The following is a 20,381-nucleotide window of genomic DNA, read 5'->3' as shown; positions in this document are numbered from 1 at the left end:
AGTATGAAAACAGATTCAGCAAAATGAGGCCCGCTAAAACTAGATAGCAGAGGATACAAAAGTAAACTGCGCGGTCAGCAAAAAACCCTTCAAAAAACCATCCTGTAATTACTTGAACTCATGTTCCAACTCATGGAACATGAGGAGCAATTACAGCCCACTAGAGCAACCAGCAGCAAAGAAACAATTATATGCAAGCTGGACAAGACAAAAAATAAAGCAAAACGTGGAACAAGAAAATCAAAAACTTAGCTTGTCCTGAAGATTACTGAAGCCAGAAGCTGAGGTAACAAAACACTCTGATAACCTTGATAGCCGGCAGGGAAATGACAAGAAAGCCCGGTTAAATAGGAAACTCCCAAATGCTAATAGAACAGGTGGACACCAGAGACAGCAGAACACAAATCACCCAGTACCATCAGTAACCACCAGAGGGAGCCCAAAAACAGAACTCACAACAGGAGCAGCACTTCCAGAGCCCTGTAAAATGAACTCCAGCAGGCCACAAATGTGCATGTGTCTTCACAAACTATTAGAAACCGACTACATGAGGATGGTCTTAGTGCCCGACGTCCACAGATGGGGGTTGTACTCACAGCCCAATACAGTGCAGGACGCTTGGCATTTGCCACAGAACACCACGATTGTCAAATTCGCCATTGCAGCCATGTGCTCTTCAAAGATGAAAGCAGGTTCACACTGAGCACATGTGAGTGTGTAAACGCCGTGGAGAGCGATCTGCTGCCTGCAACATCCTTCAGCATGACCGGTTTGGCAATGGGTCAGTAAAGGTGTGGAGGGCAGCACAACCCTCCATGTGCTCGCCAGAGGTAGCCTGACTGTCATTAGGTCCAGAGAGGAGATCCTGAGACCCCTTGTGAGACCATATGCTGGTACGGTTGGCCCTGGGTTCCTCCTAATGCAGGAAAATGCCAGACCTCATGTGGCTGGAGTGTGTCAGCAGTTCCTGCAATATGAAGGCATTGAAGCTATGGACTGCCTTGCCCGTTCCCCAGACCTGAATCCGATTGAACATATCTGGGACATCCTGTCTCGCACCATCCACCAATGTCATGTTGCACCACAGACTGTCCAGGAGTTGGCGGATGCTTTAGTCCATGTCTGGGAGGAGATCTCTCAGGAGACTATCTGCCGCCTCATCAGGCGCATGCCCAGGCATTGTAGGGAGGTTATATAGGCACGTGGAGGCCACACACACACACACACACACACTACTGAGCATCATTTCCTTGTCTTGAGGCATTTCCATTGAAGTTTGGTCAGCCTGTAACTTCATTTTCCACTTTGATTTTGAGCATCATTCCAACTCCAGACTTCCGTGGGATATTAGTTGTGATTTACGTTGATCATTTTTAGGTTTTATTGTTCTTAACACTTTCCACTATGTAATGAATAAAGATTTACAACTGGAATATTTCATTAAGTGATATCTAGGATGTGGGATTTTAGAGTTCCCTTTATTTTTTTGAGCAGTGTATATTTAAAATCATTTGGTGAACGTTGAACTTGATGGACGGAGGTCATTTTTCAACCTATGTAACATTCATAACCTTCCTAGAGTCGCTTGTCAGATCAGAGCTAGCTATGGTCGCTGATGTTAGCGGTAAGTGCTGGCTGTATACGACATCACCATATAACTTCAAGCAACACAGGACGTACCGAAGTGTCTGGAAGGGATTAGGCTAATATTTGAACTTCAGCTTCCAAACAATGAATGTGGAGTTCCCAATTAAGAAAACCAAAGCGGACAGTTGTAACATATATAGGTAATAGTTGGTCATGCAGATACTTGATGAATAGGGGCTACGGGACAACTATCCTTCCCATTAGTGGGATTCAAGTCATGCAACATCACCAAAAAGCCTGAAATGGCATAGTCAAGTGACAGACCCTCTTGAACGCTTCCTTTATACCCTTATTGAGTATAAGGGGCTTTCCTATATTGTAGGGAAACCAGAGTGTTGTTAAGTTTCCTTTATGCAATAATGCAATGTCTGAATGCAACTTCATAGATTCTGGCTGCTGCAGTAAAACTATCATTTCTCGCATTAGAATGACCCTTCACCAGTCATAATGATGTGAGGTACAGAAACAAAGCATGCTTTTCACCTTACGTCCAGTGAAGGCGGCTCTGTGCAAAGGTGTGTCCCCCATATCGTTCAAAATATTAACGTCAGTTCCTGCCTGTAAAGAATAAGGGGGAGAGTCACAAGCACTTGATAAATTGGGCATTTGTTTAAATGAAAGGAAAACAAATGAGGATTACATTTCTCATAAATACTTATAAAGGGTTCGTGCACGTGGCCATATTTTCGGTCTGAGTGCGATCCAACAAAACATCTGCCAATGTTATGCTATGGGGTTGTACACATGTCAAGAGTTTTTCTATGGACCATGCCAAGGAAAAAAAGTAAAAATTAAAAATTGCTGCATACCCGAGTTTGATCTGATAGTCGGATCATACTTGACAATGCAAGTCAATGAGTGCGTGGAGACCATCGGACTCCACTCTGGAAATCGGATTGAACTCAGAGGTCATCAAAGACTGACAGAATGGAGAAGATGGAGACATTTTTTTCTCCATTTTCATCTCATAAGAGAGAATCAGATCACACTATACTCACACTCTGATCAAACTCTGATGAGGGTGTGATTTGCATAATCGACCCATTTCTCTAGGGTGAAAGTACACAAAGTCGTCTGCACTTAGAACAAGAGTAAGAACTCCAAATTCCATTCATTTCTCTCCACACCCATAGATAGGAGGCGTCAACGAACTGCTCCTTTCTACATCTCTTCTTAGGCATATACGCTAACGGGCTGCTGCTAGCGCAAGTGCCGGCGTTCAATGGCGCTAGCGCAGATAGAGCAGCTGCTAGCTCCATCTGCGCTAGCAGTGACGGACCCGGAAATGCTGCAGCCCGTGTCTCCGGGTCCGTCACTCAATGACGGCACATCCTTGGCGCACGAATGGGCATGCGCTAGCGATGCATCCGACATTGCAGTCAACGGCGGCCGTAACGGACTACATTACACCACGTTTATGCCGCAGTGTAACTTAGTCCATCTAACGGACTGCCTTGACACAATGTGAACCTGGCCTTAGGGTAGCATAACCAAGCGCTCTCCAGAGGTTTTCGCCAGTTAGTGGATTTGTCAGGAGCAAGCTCAGACTAGTCCACTGTAAAATTAGCAAATCACCCGATGGGCATGTCTCATTGTTTACTAGTAAGCTCTGCCCCCAGATCATCATATAGACTGACTTCTAAAATGAGAAAAGGAAGGATAGCAAAACGTATATTTAGAATATTAAAAAAAAAAAAAAAAAAAAAAAAAAAAAAACACAACACAACTCTTCAATCATCATTTAGTATCCATTGGGTTAAAATACAGATACCAGTGATGTAGTGCCACCCAGAGTGCCTGCATGTCTGCCCAAGATATTATATAGGTGTAAAATATGTGTGCCATTATGTAAGCACCACTACTCCTTCTCTTATATGCCTGGACCAGGGAAATGCTGAAACTTTACATTACTCTAACTCATGATTTTTCACTGCAGATGTACTCACTACATTTTATATACATGCAGCAGAGAAATCTCTAGTGTAAATTAACAGACGCTGCAATAGAAAATCTGCAGATTTTCAATTTATGTTGGGGATGTTGCAACAGATTTCACCTTTTTAAATGCAACGGGTAAATGTGCAGCAAAATGCAGCGCAGTGCGGCTGTAAAATCCAGTTATCCCCACAGTGGATTTAGCTGCAGATTTATTAAAGCAGGAGGTGGTTTTTTAAGAATTAAGAAATTAATTCTCACCTATGTCTTTTTAGATTGAAAAAAGAATTTGTGGGCAACTAAGGGGGAAAGGAAATGGTCACTCATTTTCTTTATAAATATTTTAATCTATTTCCTTTGAACTAAACTAAAAAAAAAAAAAAGAGCTAAACAAAACTTTAGTGGATTTTCTATTTTTCCTGCCATCAAGACTCCCACTCCCCCCAAATATTAAACAGGTTTCCCCATTTTAAAAAGAGGTTAAGCAGGATGTAAAAATATAAAGTACAGCATACTCCCCTACCTATCCCCTGCTGCTCCATTACTCAATACATCCTGGTTAGCTGATACCTTTCTGCAGCACAGTACCAATCAGCAGACACAAACAGGGGCCAGTGATGAGCGCACACTGACAATGTGTGAGCAGTGCAAGGCTGGGCTCCTGCAGTGTCAGTGTGCGCTTATTGCTGGCTCCTATCTAAAGCAGCCACAACGTATTAGGGCTCGTGCAGACGGCCATATTACCAGGACGAATTATATCCGCTGTGACGTATAGCACTCGTCCCCATGTTACTCAAGGAGGCAGCACAATTTCTCATCTGACCAAGTGGGCAGAAGCAAAAAAAAAAAAAAAAAAAAAAAAAAACACAATTGCAGCATGCATGATTTGCCTCTGATAATTATGGCACTCACCCATTCATGTTTACGTGCCTGTGAAAAACATCGGATCGCACTCAGATGACATCTGAATGAAGACCAATTTTCATGAACAGACCGAATGGAGCAATTTTTTTCTTTTTCACTTCACTTCTGAGAAAATCTGATCAGAGAGTATCAGCATAATTGCACTGATTTTCTCGGTTGGAGAACTTTGTGTTGTGTGACCCTAGCCTTACACTGCAGACAGAAGCCAGTAATGACAGTGTACACTGACATCAAGTCCGGCGAGGCTCCCACAGCGCCACTGTCCAGAGGTGCAAAGCTGCTGATCAAATTCAGGCTTGAGCTCTGGCAATCAAAGCATGACGAAGTGCTCAGTTTACAAATTGAGGGGGTTTAATGGTGAGCTGAGCCCTTGCCACACCAAGGGTGCAATGTAGCATCTATCAATTTGCATCCAAAATAAATCCATTATTCCATTATTTTTTTCTAGCAACTAAAATCACTAAAGTCTATACTACAAGCATGATTTTTAGATTTGTACAAGTGGCTTGCCGTATATACTCGAGTATAAGCCAAGATTTTCAGCCCATTTTTGGGTGCTGAAAGTCCCCCTCTCGGCTTAGGGTACTTTCACACTGGCGTTTTTTTTTTTTTTTTAATACGTCGCAATGCGTCGTTTAGGGGAAAAAATGCATCCTGCAAAGTTGTTTGCAGGATGCGTTTTTGCCCCATAGAGTAACATTACTGACGCATTGCGGCGTATTAACACACGTCGCAACCGTCGTGCGACGGTTGCGCCGTGTTGTGGCGGACCGCCGGGAGCAAAAAACGTTAAATGTAACGTTTTTTGCTCCAGACGGACCGCTTTTTCCGACCGCGCATGCGCGGCCGGAACTCCGCCCCCACCTCCCTGCTCATCACAAATGGGCAGCGGATGCGCCGGAGAATGCATCCACTGCACGTCGGAATCTCGGCCCGACGCAATGTGACGGGCCGAATTCCGACGCTAGTGTGAAAGTAGCCTTATACTCGAGTCATACCGAGGGGTCGGCAGGGGAGGGGGAGCGGGGACTGTGTAATTATACTCACCTGCCCCTGGCGTGGTCCCTGCATGTCTTTTTCCCAGCGCCGGCAGCTTCTTCCTGTACTGAGCGGTCACATGGTACCGCTCATTACAGTAATGAATATTGCGGCTCCACCTCCCATAAGGGTGGAGCCGCATATTCATTACTGTAATGAGTGGTAACGGTGACCGCTCAGTACATGATGAAGCTGCAGCGCCGGGGAAGCAGGGACTGTACAGCGCCAGGAGCAGGTGAGTATAACGGGGAGGGCTGAGCGATATTCACCGGTTTCTCGTTCCAGCCGCGGCTCTGTCTTCAGCGTCTTCTGCAGTGACGCTCAGATCAGAGGGCACAGTGACGTGGTTAGTGCACGTCCTCTGCCTGAACGTCAGTGCAGAAGACGCTGAAGATGGAGCGGAAAAAAAAGATGGAGCGGCACCGGAACGAAGTCAGGTGAATATTGAAAGTGCCGGGGGCCTGAGCGACGGAGAGGTGAGTATGTGATTTTATTTATTTATTTTTTTTATTGCAGCAACAGCAAATGGGGCAAGTGTCTGTATAGAGCATCTTATGGGGCCATAACGCTTGTTCAGCACTATATGGGGCAAGTGTCTTTATAGAGCCATAATCAACGTTTGTGCAGCATTATATGGGGCAAATATCTTTATGAAGCATCTTATGGGGCCCATCATAAACTTTATGGATCATTATATGGGGCTCCTGATTCAATATGAATATTCAAAAACACTAACCTACTGATGTCTCAATTAAATTTACTTTTATTGGTATCTATTTTTACTTTTGACTTTTACCGGTAGCTGCTGCATTTCCCACCCTAGGCTTATACTCGAGTCATTAAGTTTTCCCAGTTTATTTGAGGCAAAATTAGGGGGGGGGGCGGGATGTGTCGGCTCATACTCTGGTCGGCTTATACTCAAGTATATACGGTAATTAATGTCTTGGGAGTGAAACTCCATTTACGGTAACTGGAAACAGTCAATGCAGCTCAAACTAACTTATCAGATCATGTTCCTGGTACTGGCAAAATAAAATTATATTTGCTTCACAATATTTATGCATGAGGCTCGATAATATTGCCCAAGCAAACCTGTTAGTATACTTCATTGCTGTTAAATAAAGATATTTTATTAGGAGAATAAACCTAGCTGCTTATTTAGAAAAATTGCTGGGCTGGTTTTCCCATAAAGCATGTCATACTTTAATGGAAATATTCAGTCTAACCTTTAATAACTCTTCCACCACGTCCCGGTGTCCAAAATAACAGGCAAGATGAAGAGGCGTCCATCCCATATTAGACTTACTTTTACCTAGAAACAAGAGATTTATTTACTTTACACCACAATGACTAGAATCACCAATGCTACTGTACAGGAGAAGTAATGCATCTACAATTTGACGATTGACTGGCTGCAGCGGTCATAGGATCCCCACAGGAAACGTGAACAAGGAGACGAGGGGGGGTGGGGGGATTAATGGCAGCAGTGTGGAGTAACGACATAGCATAAAACAAAACCATCATTATGTCACTGCTGCAGACATGAAGAAAAACCAGCAAGAGCTGCAGAGAGGCAACACTGACTGGAGTGGCCGCAATTTTATTATTTTTATCACAAATCAGCATTTGGACATTAGCTGTAAATCAGAGCAGCCTTTAAAAAGGTTGTCTCCTACATAGGCCCATCTCAGGTGTTAATAAGACATTGTCATAAAAGGGCTATAAGGCGTTATTAATGTCAGAGTACCGTCCATCTCTGTCAGCGTAGCTACGGGGGAAAGCAGCAGGGGGCCATCGCCCCGGGCTCCACGCTCTGAGGGGACCCACCTGGAGCTACGCTACTGTAAGTGTACTGGCGTGCACAGCACACCGATACAGTTAATTCTGCGGCAGAGCAGGGAGAATTGATGTGGTGCCAGCAGCTGACTGCATTGATGAGGGAAGGAGTGCTATGCTCCTTCTCCCTTCATCTCCCTGTCAGAGTCTCACGTCACCGACACCGGCAGGGGGCGCAACGACTACATTGCCCGATGCCCGTGGTCCGGAGGTTAAGAAGGAGCAGGGCAGCAACCAGGAAGAAGAGAGGTGAGTATTTATTGTTTTTCTTTATGGGGGCTGCCTTATACTACAGAGTCTGCCTGTGGGGTGGGGGGTGCTGCCTTATACTAGAGTCTGCCTGTGGGGGGGTGCTGCCTTATACTAGAGTCTGCCTGTGGGGGGGTGCTGCCTTATACTACAGAGTCTGCCTGTGGGGGGGTGCTGCCTTATACTACAGAGTCTGCCTATGGGATTCTGCCTTATACTACAGAGTCTGCCTATGGGGGGCTGCCTTATGCTATAGAGTCTGCCTATGGGGAGTGTATTATACTATATTGAGGACTATCTGGAGCATTGTACTATATGGAGGCCCTCTAGGGGGCCATCATACAGTGTGGAGATTATAGTGAGGGGGTCATTTTACAGTGTTGGGGGCTACTAAGGGTCCAGTATACTGTGTGGGTGGTACTATACAGTGAGGGGGCATTATACGGTGTATAAAAGAGCATCATACTGTGTATAGGGGAGTTATAAGGGGGGAGACTCAGGACATTATTCAATGTAAAGTGTGTACTTTTTGTTATAGGAGAACTCAGGTTACTGTGACTATCAAAGGGGCACACAGGGCAATATTACTTTCTAGGGGGGGAAAATATGAGCACTGTTTTCTAGGGCACTTGCACCCAGCATTACTATATTATAGAGGGTTGCATTAGAATTTAGATGGCACAGAGAACCACACAGCAGGTGCAGTAAAAAAACACATACGGCAGCAGCGGCTCAGTATTGGGGTATCAGCAGGATGAGGAGTTTGTGCAGGTTGGGAATAGATGGTGACGTGCTGAAAATATGAGACGCGAAACGTTTCTTTGTTGTATTCTCTGCAGCCGAGTCGTGGCTGGAAGAAGTTGTCGTGTCGGTTTGGCCAGATGGAAAAGACGGGAAAAATGAACGATTCCATCAGAAAGAAAGAACGTCAGCGGTAAGTCATTATCTGTAACTGTGCTGTGATCTCTTATATGTTCTGTAGGGCTGTTATCTACCACTGACCATATGGCGGTAATATCCATATTGGTCTTTATATAGCGATTATTTTCAGTAACATCTGTCATCTGCTGAGGTTCTCCTCCACTATTAGGGTGCGTCACCCAGTTGTAGTCAAGGTTACCTGGGCCCACTCAGAAGTTTCGCACCCCCCCGAACCAAAACCCTAGCTACGCCTCTGCTCACTGTAATCCAACAATTGGCCTACACAGCGGTAATAAGCTCATCGTTTCAACAGCTGGAAACTGACGGTGAATTAAACCACCTCACTGTAGTGAAAAATGAAGCGTCAGCGTTTTATAGGAAGAAAACACAGGTCCGTGGAGTTCAACCTACAGCTTTAACCTAGGGCTGGGCTATTTTGAATAAAATTGAAATCTTAAAAAAATAAATAAATAAAGTATACAGATTAGTATATGATATACTGACTACAGAAATCAGATGTCATATACAGGATAATATGTGATGGTAATATGTGATCTACGAGTACAGAATATCAGATATCACACCAGTCACATTAGCCTGTATAAACCATCTGATGTCTGTACACAGTATATTACATACAGTATGCAGATATGTGACTGGTATAAGGGCAGCACGGTGGCGCAGTGTTGGCGGAGCGCAGCCTTGCAGCGCTGGAGTCCTGGGTTCTAATCCCACCTTGGACACCATCTGCAAGTATGTTCTCCCCGTGTTTGCGTGGGTTTCCTCCGGGTACTCCGGTTTCCTCCCACATTCCAAAGACATACTGATTGCGAATGTAGATTGTGAGCCCCATCGGGGACAGTGATGATAATGTGTGCAAAACTGTAAAGCGCTGCGGAATATGTTAGCGCTATATAAAAATAAAGATTATTATTATTATATACTGACTACAGGACGACATGTGATATTCTGCAATCATTGGATAATATATAATGTGCGCCACATACATACACAGGAAAGCCCATAGTACAATATATCACATTATCCTGTAATAAGGTTTGTCAGGCAATCCCCGCATGTTTGTAGGCCAACAGCCACGAAACATGCAGCTGCAGGGACTCGAACTTGTTACCCGTGCATCAACGATACTCCGCACATACCCCAACACCGGCAGAAAACTCGAGGACTTGCACTCATCACTATTACATATACAGCTGTTTGTTAGGAAGATGGATGAAAACTTATAAAACAAACTATTAGAGCCGCATTCTTTATTACCTTTGCAATCCAGGTTAATGGTAACGTGTCCTTTTTTGCAGCTTGCTAGAAGGGTTCGGACTCCATCTATGTTTCCATTTCGGGCATCATGGAGAAGCTGCTCTTCAGGTTCACCGTTTATACCTGAGTGGAAAGATGACCAGATTAATCACCGTAGCAAAGGAGTTGTCAGAGATACTCTGCCCTAAGGGTATGTGCTCACGATGCGTTTTGTCCTGAAAAATGGAGGTGAAAGAAGCATATTTCTTCAACTAGTGATGAGCGAGTACTCGTTGCTCGGGTTTTCCCGAGTACGCTCAGGTGATCTCCGAGTATTTGATAGTGCTCGGAGATTTAGTTTTCATCGCCTCAGCTGCATGATATATGGCTGCTAGCCAGCCTGAGTACATGTGGGGATTTCCTAGCAACCAGGCAACCCCCACGTGTACTCAGGCTGTCTATCAGCCGTAAATCATACGGCCGAGTCAACAAAAACAATCTCCGAGCATTCACAAATACGCTGCGTATTTATGCAACGTCAAACCCGCAGCAGCCAGATGTTACAGCATAGTAGATGGGATGTCTACAAATCCCATGTCCATTATGCATCCATACTTGCCTGTGAATCACCTACAGAGAAGGACATGAGACGCGTTTTTCCAGTTGCTAGTCTCCGCAACAGAAATTTCACCAATAGAAGGTATTGGACGCGTTGAATCGACACGGTTCAGTGAACACATGTGGACCTATCTGCATTCAGTAGACGGCAGCACTTTGGACACAGTGAACATGCACTACGTCCAAAGCGCTGCTACTTCTGGATTGTGGCCACCTTGCCTTACTCTAAGCTCTGTAGAAATCTGCACTGTGGATTTTCTGTTGTACACAGACCCCACAATCATGGCTGATGCACAGACAGCTAAGGCGACCCCTTTAAGAACATCACACATGCCACTATCATAGTGAATGTACAGTGGGTACATATTCAGACCCCTTTACATTTTTTAGTCTTTCACTGCAGCCATTTGGTAAATACAAAAAAGTTCATTTTTTCACATTAATGTACACTCTGCACCCCATCTTGACTGAAAAAAAGAACAAATGTAGATATTTTTGCTAATTTAATAAAAAAGAAAACTGAAATATCACATGGTTATAAGTATTCAGACCCTTGGCTGAGACACTCATTTAAGTCACATGCTGTCCATTTCCTTGTGATCCTCCTTGAGATGGTTCTACTGCTGAGTTTAATTAAACTGATAGGACTTGATTTGGAAAGGCACACACCTGTGTATATAAGACCTCACAGCTCACAGTGCATGTGAGACCAAATGAGAATCATGAGGTCAAAGGAACTGGCCAAGAAGCTCAGAGACAAAATTGTGGCAAGGCAAAGATCTGGCCAAGGTTACAAAAGAATTTCTGCAGTACTCAAGGTTCCTAAGAGCACAGTGGCCTCCATAATCCTTAAATGGAAGAAGTTTGGGACCACCAAAAGTCTTCCTAGACCTGGCCATCCAGCCAAACTGAGCACTCATGGTAGAAGAGCCTTGGTGAGAGAGGTAAAGAAGAACCCCAAGATCACTATGGCTAAGCTCCAGAAATGCAGTAGGGAGATGGGAGAAAGCTCCACAAAGTCAACCATCACTGAAGCCCTCCACCAGTCGGGCCTTTATGGCAGAGTGGCCCGATCGAAGCCTCTCCTCAGTGCAAGACGTATGAAAGCCCACACAGTTTGCTAAAAAAAAAAAAAACACATGAAGGACTCCCAGACTATGACCAATAAGATTCTCTGGTCTGATGAGAAGATAGACTTTTTGGTGATAATTCTAAGCGGTATGTGTGGAGAAAACCAGGTACTGCTCATCACCTGCCCAAAACAATCCAAACAGTGAATCATGGTGGTGGCAACATCATGATATGTGGGTGTTTTTCAGCTGCAGGGGCAGGACGACTGTTTGTCATTGAAGGAAACATGAATGCGGCCAAGTACAGAGATATCCTGGATGAAAACCTCTTCCAAAGTGCTCTGGACCTCAGACTTGGCCAAAAGTTCACCTTCCAACAAGACAATGACCCTAAGCACACAGCTAAAATAACAAAGGAGTGGCTTCAGAACAACTCTGTGACCAATCTTTACTGGCGCAGCCAGAGCCCTGACCTAAACCCAATTGAGCTTCTCTGGAGAGACCTGAAAATGGCTGTCCACCAACGTTCAACATCCAACCTGAAGAACTGGAGAGGATCTGCAAGGAAGAATGGCAGAGGATCCCCAAATCCAGGTGTGAAAAACTTTTTACATTATTCCCAAGACGACTCATGGCTGTACTAGCTCAAAAGAGTGCTTCTACTCAATACTGAGCAAAGGGTCTGAATACTTATGACCATGTGATATTTCAGTTTTTCTTTTTCAATATATTTGCAAAAAATTCTACATTTGTTTTATTTTTGTCAAGATGGGACGCAGAGTGTACATTGAGAAAAAATTAACTTTGAATTTACCAAATGGCTGCAATGAAACAAAGTAAAAAATGTAAAGGGGTCTGAATACTTTCCGTACTCACTGTATATTAGTGTGCTTTATCAATTTGTGTTTCAAACAATTTCATGTACATTTCACGAGTGTTTATTTGGTAGAACGACCCCTTTGAAAAAGAAATAGCCTTTCATTGCTGAGATAGGCAAACTCCATTTAGCTCCGACCACCGAGTTGCAGAACAAGACGCTAGCGGATGAACTATGGTGTTTATGTAACTCGCATAGAAGTCATCAAGCGTTCTGTTAGTGCTCGTCTGCATGCTAGTCATTTCTATGGAAGTTACAGAATCACCGTAGGTCAGGCACTTTTTGCCGTTTCTGGATTTCCATCTTAACCATGAAAGGCCGAAATGGGAATAACCTTTTAGTCATATCGCTACAATTAGGACTTCACAATATGTTGAAAACAAGTTAGTGTTAGACTTTAACCTATAATTGTTGTTTGGTTTTCGATTTTAAAGGGGTTTTCTGTTTTTGGAGAAAAAAAAAAATCACTGTTCCCTGCTGCAGTTCCAGCGCTCAGTCTCCTCCGCAGCCCCAGGTGTCCTTTATGGTATCATGACGACAGCAGTGCAGCCAATAATTGAGCTCAGCGGCTCTGCCAATGTGGGCAGCTCAGACCCGCTGACCTCAGTTTCTTGCTGATGCGTCACCAACGCTGCAGACAATACCAGAAATCTGGATCAGCAGCGGAGACTTGGCACTGGACCTGGGGAGGGTGAGTAAAATGCAAGTTTTTTTTTTATTTTAGCAGGTAATAAAAGGGTTTTCTGGTTTTGGCAAACCTCCAGATACCTTCATTAAGAAGAAGCTGCTTTTACTCCATGTATTGGACACATCTGTTTTACTTGCAGTATACTATTTTTCACTTTATTGCAAAAAAAACACAATATAGCGAGTCATTTGAAAAGCACAGGATCGGCTACATTGAATAGAGTTATGAAATAAAATAGTGACATGATGAGCAAACAAGGGTTTCTAAGATAAGGAGACAGTGAGTTATGTCCTGGTTCCTCTTTCCATAGTACTTGCATTTGCAGCGTTTCCTTGCTCGTAAAAGCCATTTTCCTTGCTTATCTGAAACTTTTGAAGTGACCCTCCACAAGATAATGCTGCAAATAGCTGTAAGCTTACGAAGTAATCACGAGCTAGAAAAAAAACTAAGGTTACGTTCACACGTTGCGTTTTTGCTGCTTTTTTATGCAAATTTTAAGCTGCGTTTTACATCAGCAAAGGAAATTAGATTTCAGTAATCTCATGCACACACATTAGGTTTTTTTTCCCTAAATGGGAAAACTGCTATGCTTTTGCAAAAACCTCAGATATCAGGTCTTGCTGTGTTTTTAGTGCAAAAACCTTAAAAGGATGTGTACACAATCCGGAAGTGGCAGCGCTATGGACACAGAGGATGTTCGATGTGTCAAGTGCTGCAGTCTTTTGAGCGCAGGTGATTACACATGTGTTCACTGAACCGTGCGGATTCACCGCGTCCAATACATTCTATTGGTGAAACTTCTCTTGCGGAAATTGACATACTGCGGTCTGGAGAGATGCGCCACATGTCAGCCTCCCCGGGTGAGCCGCGGACGTCTCTGGACACATAGTGGGCATGGGATTTCTAGAAAACCCATCCACTAGGATGTCACATCTGGACACTGCACAAATACACAACACCCAACCCGCAGGGTTCACTGATGGTGTTCACATACCCTTAGGAAGTTGCATCGTGATTTTTTAAGAGGCACCAAGCTATCAGCATGCACAAGAGACAGCAAAAACTCAGCAAAAAAAAAAAATGGTTGTTAAAGTCTATCCTTGTTCATAGGGCATATGGAATTAAGAGCTTGTTCCCCTGCTCAGTACCCCTCTCTATGAGACAGAATAGTAAGCCACTGACAAATCCGGCTTACCCTGACAAAATTAGCTGTTTGCAAGCAGAGCTTTCAGCTGCAAACAAAGGAATCACCTCTTTTCAAAGCGCCCCTTTAATGCTTTGTCAAGCCTTATTCACATGATAATAAAAAGCTTAAAACCTCACCAAGGCTTGAAGAGAACAATAAACCGGTCATAGCCTCAAATGCCAGTAACCTACAAATATGGGGTTAATCTGCAGGTTTCTTACAGAAAACCCAGCTGCCCGGAGGAAATTAACTTTCAGTCACACAGGCGAGTCCAAAGTGGCTACAGTCACTACATAGCAAGCAGCAGCTGTAGGCACACCCTGGCACATTGAATGGCAGCCTGCGGTGTAGCGTATCAGTGCAGAGACGGCTGTCAGTCAATGTGGCAGGGTGTGCCTTCAGCCGCCCCTCACCACATACTGGACACTGATGCCTTGCAGACGCTCCTCCATGACTGAAAGCTGGAGGCAGTGGGAGGGATAGAGTTAATTTATTCCTGTTAGCTGTCATTTCAGTAGGGCAAATATAGAATGCTACTGACCTGCAGATTAACTCCATATTGAAAGGTTAATAGCATTTGGAGAGATGACAGGTTCTCTTAAAAGGTATTGCTCACATTGCCGTAAACCACTGCCGAGCGCTATACGATGTTTTAGCAGATAGCTCTCGGCCCAGTGTTATACTATGGAGCAGTGCAGATCTGTGATGTTTTGTCAGATAGCACTTGGCCCAATGCTATACATTCCCTTGCAAAAAATTATGGAATCACCGGCCTTGGAGGATGTTCATTCAGTTGTTTAATTTTGTAGAAAAAAAGCAGATCACAGACATGGCACAAAACTAAAGTCATTTCAAATGGCAACTTTCTGGCTTTAAGAAACAGTAAAAAAAATCAAAAACAAACTAGATGGGTATTTCCTGAAGGAACTACAGATAGTGCTTTGGAATGGTGCCCGAGCTGCCCCTGCAAGACTTTCACACTTGGGTGCCCCTCAGGTGCTGGTTTGGTAGTTGTAGCCCCTCAGGGTTGAGCTTAACCCCTGGGGACCAGCTGAGGCCACTTGCGCCTCCTAGGGCCCATTTTATTTTGATCTTCAGAAAACGTAAGAGCAAATTAAAAATGGAAATTGCAGATCTGACACGGGCCAACATGTGGAAGATCCCCAGAACATATAAGGTGAAGTTTAAATGTGTCAAGATTAGGGTTGAGCTGAACCGTTCACTGAGGTTCGTTATTAGTAAAGATCCTTGTGTGTTTGTATTCACTTTAGGTGCGTACGAACACACGCTGAAAGTTCGTTCCAAAAAATATATTTTTGGGGGCAGGGTCACTCTGGGTCCGATTTGGTGGACGGGGTCACTCTGGGTCCGATTTGGTGGGCGGGGCATTTCAGGGACAGATTTGGTGGGCGGGGCACCTCAGGGTTTGATTTGGTGGGCTGGGCACCTCAGGGTCCGATTTGGTGGGCGGGGTCACCCTTGTGGGTCACTTTGACCTTCGGGGGTCCCCGAGGCCACTTTCAACTTAAAACTGCCCGGGGTCCCTTAAAGGCCTTGAAACTGCCCGAGGTCCTTTAGAGGCCTTGAAACTGCCCGAGGTCCCTTAGAAGCCTTGAAACTGCCCGGGCTCTCTTAGAGGCCTTAAAACTACCTGGGGTCCCTTTGGGGCCTTAAAACCACCTGAGGTTCTTTAGGAGCCGCAATACTGCCCGGCGTCCTTTAGGGGCCGCAATACTGCCTGGGGTCCCTTATGGGGCGCAGTGGGCTTCTACATCCACTTTGGTGCATGTTCTCTTTCAGCGGCATAGTCATGTGATTAAGCTAGATTTGCATTTGTGCTGTGCTGTTCCTTTCACTGTAAGAGCTGATATTATCTGGCAAAACCTGTGTCCTGGTGGGGTCATGTAGAGTTCATAGGCATTGGCATAGTAACTGGGTCTGACTGCGCATATCAATGAGCTAATCAGCCCAGGTGGCAGTTACATTTGAAATTGCCTCAGAAATCAGGCCCATATAACCCTATGGGAAGATTTCCCCAATGAAATAAATTGAGACGATGCATTCCAATGACGGGAAAAAAAAATTTCAAATGCAAATTGCGCCAAAACTACAAATCAGATCGACACGAAAAATACTTAGCACACCGCTTGTGGACGCTGGCTTCGAAATGACGCCTCACTGGAATCTGTGCGTGCAGCAGTTCGGGCCGCATTAATTGCGGAAAAAAGCCTAATAAGAAGAAGAAGTTAACCACGTTCGGATTACAATATATGTGCTTTGTTCCAAAGCACTATAAAATTATGGAATCACCCTGTAAATTTCATACCCAAAAACAACGCATGCATCAAATTAGATCTGCTCGCTAGTCTGCATCTAAAAAGGAGTGATCACACCTTGGAGAGCTGTTGCTCTGATATGAATCATGGCTCCAACATGAGAGATGTTAATTGAAACAAAGGAGAGGATTATCAAACTCTTAAAAGAGGGTAAATCATCACACAATGTTGCAAAAGATGTTGGTTGTTCACAGTCAGCTGTGTCTAAAATCTGGACCAAATACAAATAAAATGGGAAGGTTGTTAAAGACAAATATACTGGTAGGCCAAGGAAGACATCAAAACGTCAAGACCGGAAACTTAAAGCAATATGTCTCCAAAACAGGAAATGCACAACAAAACAAATGAGGAATGAATGGGTGGAAACTGGAGTCAACGTCTGTGACCGAGCTGTAAGAAACCGCCTAAAGGAAATGGGATTTACATACAGAAAAGCTAAACGAAAGCCATCATTAACACCTAAACAAAAAAAAACAAGGTTACAATGGGCTAAGGAAAAGCAATTGTGGACTGTGGATGACTGGATGAAAGTCATATTCCGTGATGAATCACGAATCTGCATTGGGCAAGGTGATGATGCTGGAACTTTTGTTTGGTGCCATTCCAACGATATTTATAAAGATGACTGCCTGAAGAGAACATGCAAATTTCCACAGTCATTGATGATATGGGGCTGCATGTCAGGTAAAGGCACTGGGGAGACAGCTGTAATTACATCTTCAATAAATGCACAAGTTTATGTTGAGATTTTGGACATTTTTCTTATCCCATCAATTGAAAGGATGTTTGGGGATGATGAAATCATTTTTCAAGATGATAATGCATCCTGCCATAGAGCAAAAACTGTGAAAACATTCCTTGAAAAAAGACACAAGGTCAATGTCATGGCCTGCAAATAGTCCGGATCTCAATCCAAATAAAAATCTTTGGTGGAAGTTGAAGAAAATGGTCCATGACAAGGCTCCAACCTGCAAAGCTGACCTGGCAACAGCAATCAGAGGAAGTTGGAGCCAGATTGATGAAGAGTACTGTTTGACACTCATTAAGTCCATGCCTCAGAGACTGCAAGCTGTTATAAAACCACACAAAAAAAGGAACAGTAAAACCACAAAATACTCTGTTGCAAAAAAATAACAGTAAACAGCAAGTGCTAATAAAAGGATGGAAAAATACAGGGTATTTGGTTAATAAGTTTTTTTGAAAAAAAAAATATTAAGCCGATCTACAAAACGTCAAGGTATATCCGTATTAGAGCAGTCCTAACTAATGCATGTAATCCCTATCTGATGTATTTAAAAAATAGTGAGGAAAGAATGGTTGTAGATGACGAGGAAAAAGCTAACATATTAAACACCTTCTTCTCCACGGTATTCACGGTGGAAAATGAAATGCTAGGTGAAATCCCAAGAAACAATGAAAACCCTATATTAAGGGTCACCAATCTAACCCAAGAAGAGGTGCGAAACCGGCTAAATAAGATTAAAATAGATAAATCTCCGGGTCCGGATGGCATACACCCACGAGTACTAAGAGAACTAAGTAATGTAATAGATAAACCATTATTTCTTATTTTTAGTGACTCTATAGCGACAGGGTCTGTTCCGCAGGAGTGGCGCATAGCAAATGTGGTGCCAATATTCAAAAAGGGCTCTAAAAGTGAACCTGGAAATTATAGGCCAGTAAGTCTAACCTCTATTGTTGGTAAAATATTTGAAGGGTTTCTGAGGGATGTTATTCTGGATTATCTCAATGAGAATAACTGTTTAACTCCATATCAGCATGGGTTTATGAGAAATCGCTCCTGTCAAACCAATCTAATCAGTTTTTATGAAGAGGTAAGCTATAGACTGGACCACGGTGAGTCATTGGACGTGGTATATCTCGATTTTTCCAAAGCGTTTGATACCGTGACGCACAAGAGGTTGGTACACAAAATGAGAATGCTTGGTCTGGGGGAAAATGTGTGTAAATGGGTTAGTAACTGGCTTAGTGATAGAAAGCAGAGGGTGGTTATAAATGGTATAGTCTCTAACTGGGTCGCTGTGACCAGTGGGGTACCGCAGGGGTCAGTATTGGGACCTGTTCTCTTCAACATATTCATTAATGATCTGGTAGAAGGTTTACACAGTAAAATATCGATATTTGCAGATGATACAAAACTATGTAAAGCAGTTAATACAAGAGAAGATAGTATTCTGCTACAGATGGATCTGGATAAGTTGGAAACTTGGGCTGAAAGGTGGCAGATGAGGTTTAACAATGATAAATGTAAGGTTATACACATGGGAAGAGGGAATCAATATCACCATTACACACTGAACGGGAAACCACTGGGTAAATCTGACAGGGAGAAGGACTTGGGGATCCTAGTTAATGATAAACTTACCTGGAGCAGCCAGTGCCAGGCAACAGCTGCCAAGGCAAACAGGATCATGGGGTGCATTAAAAGAGGTCTGGATACACATGATGAGAGCATTATACTGCCTCTGTACAAATCCCTAGTTAGACCGCACATGGAGTACTGTGTCCAGTTTTGGGCACCGGTGCTCAGGAAGGATATAATGGAACTAGAGAGAGTACAAAGGAGGGCAACAAAATTAATAAAGGGGATGGGAGAACTACAATACCCAGATAGATTAGCGAAATTAGGATTATTTAGTCTAGAAAAAAGACGACTGAGGGGCGATCTAATAACCATGTATAAGTATATAAGGGGACAATACAAATATCTCGCTGAGGATCTGTTTATACCAAGGAAGGTGACGGGCACAAGGGGGCATTCTTTGCGTCTGGAGGAGAGAAGGTTTTTCCACCAACATAGAAGAGGATTCTTTACTGTTAGGGCAGTGAGAATCTGGAATTGCTTGCCTGAGGAGGTGGTGATGGCGAACTCAGTCGAGGGGTTCAAGAGAGGCCTGGATGTCTTCCTGGAGCAGAACAATATTGTATCATACAATTATTAGGTTCTGTAGAAGGACGTAGATCTGGGTATTTATTATGATGGAATATAGGCTGAACTGGATGGACAAATGTCTTTTTTCGGCCTTACTAACTATGTTACTATGTTACTATGTAAAAACCTGGTCATATGTATAACACCTGTATGGGCAGGATTCAGAAAGGTAATGTCCAATGTGGACACGCAGCATATAACGGCTTTTATGTGCACGGCTCACAAGGAGGGGTGGAAACCTGCCTAGTCTTGTAGAAACAAGAAAACAATAGTTTGTGTTTTGTTTTAAGTGGTTATAAAAGCCAGAAGTGGTGCAACAAAATACTAGTGATGTATTGGAGAGTTGTTTTGTTTGTTTTTCATGATTCCGTAATTTTTTCCTCATAATTGAGTAACTCCATAATTTTTCCCCTATGCGTGGTTAAAAAAAAGTATATACTCGAGTATAAGCTGACCCGACTACAAGCCAACCCCCCTAATTTTGCCACAAAAAAACTGGGAAAACTTAATGACTCGAGTATAAGCCTAGGGTGGAAAATGCAGCAGCCACTGGTAAATGTCAAAAGTAAAAATAGATACCAATAAAAGTAAAATTAATTGAGACATCAGTAGGTTAAGTGTTTTTGAACATCCATATTGAATCAGGAGCCCCATATAATGCTCCATAAAGTTAAAGGGAACCTGTCACCTGAATTTGGCGGGACTGGTTTTGGGTCATATGGGCGGAGTTTTCGGGTGTTTGATTCACCCTTTCCTTACCCGCTGGCTGCATGCTGGCTGCAATATTGGATTGAAGTTCATTCTCTGTCCTCCATAGTACACGCCTGCACAAGGCAAGATTGCTTT

At 43.6% G+C, this 20,381-nt stretch overlaps 1 protein-coding gene across 2 annotated transcripts in view; it reads right to left on the bottom strand.

Moving 5' to 3' along the window:
- OSBPL1A (oxysterol binding protein like 1A) overlaps positions 1–20,381 on the bottom strand; it is a 237,663-nt gene that overhangs the window by 191,257 nt on the left and 26,025 nt on the right. Inside the window, exons 2-4 of one of the 2 annotated variants that reach the window (XM_069731208.1) lie at positions 9,829–9,951; positions 6,771–6,856; positions 2,131–2,205 (exon numbers count right to left, since the gene is read on the bottom strand). In XM_069731208.1, the coding sequence (XP_069587309.1) occupies positions 2,131–2,205; positions 6,771–6,856; positions 9,829–9,951 (284 nt within the window). Of the gene's footprint in view, positions 1–2,130; positions 2,212–6,770; positions 6,857–9,828; positions 9,952–20,381 lie in introns of those variants that run through there. The other variant, XM_069731209.1, reaches the window with a different exon arrangement.

This window comes from Ranitomeya imitator, chromosome 6 (genome assembly GCF_032444005.1).
Source record: "Ranitomeya imitator isolate aRanImi1 chromosome 6, aRanImi1.pri, whole genome shotgun sequence".
Classification (NCBI taxonomy): domain Eukaryota; kingdom Metazoa; phylum Chordata; class Amphibia; order Anura; family Dendrobatidae; genus Ranitomeya; species Ranitomeya imitator.
Note: the sequence above shows the minus strand (reverse complement) of the source record. Positions and strands in the feature narration are given on the sequence as shown.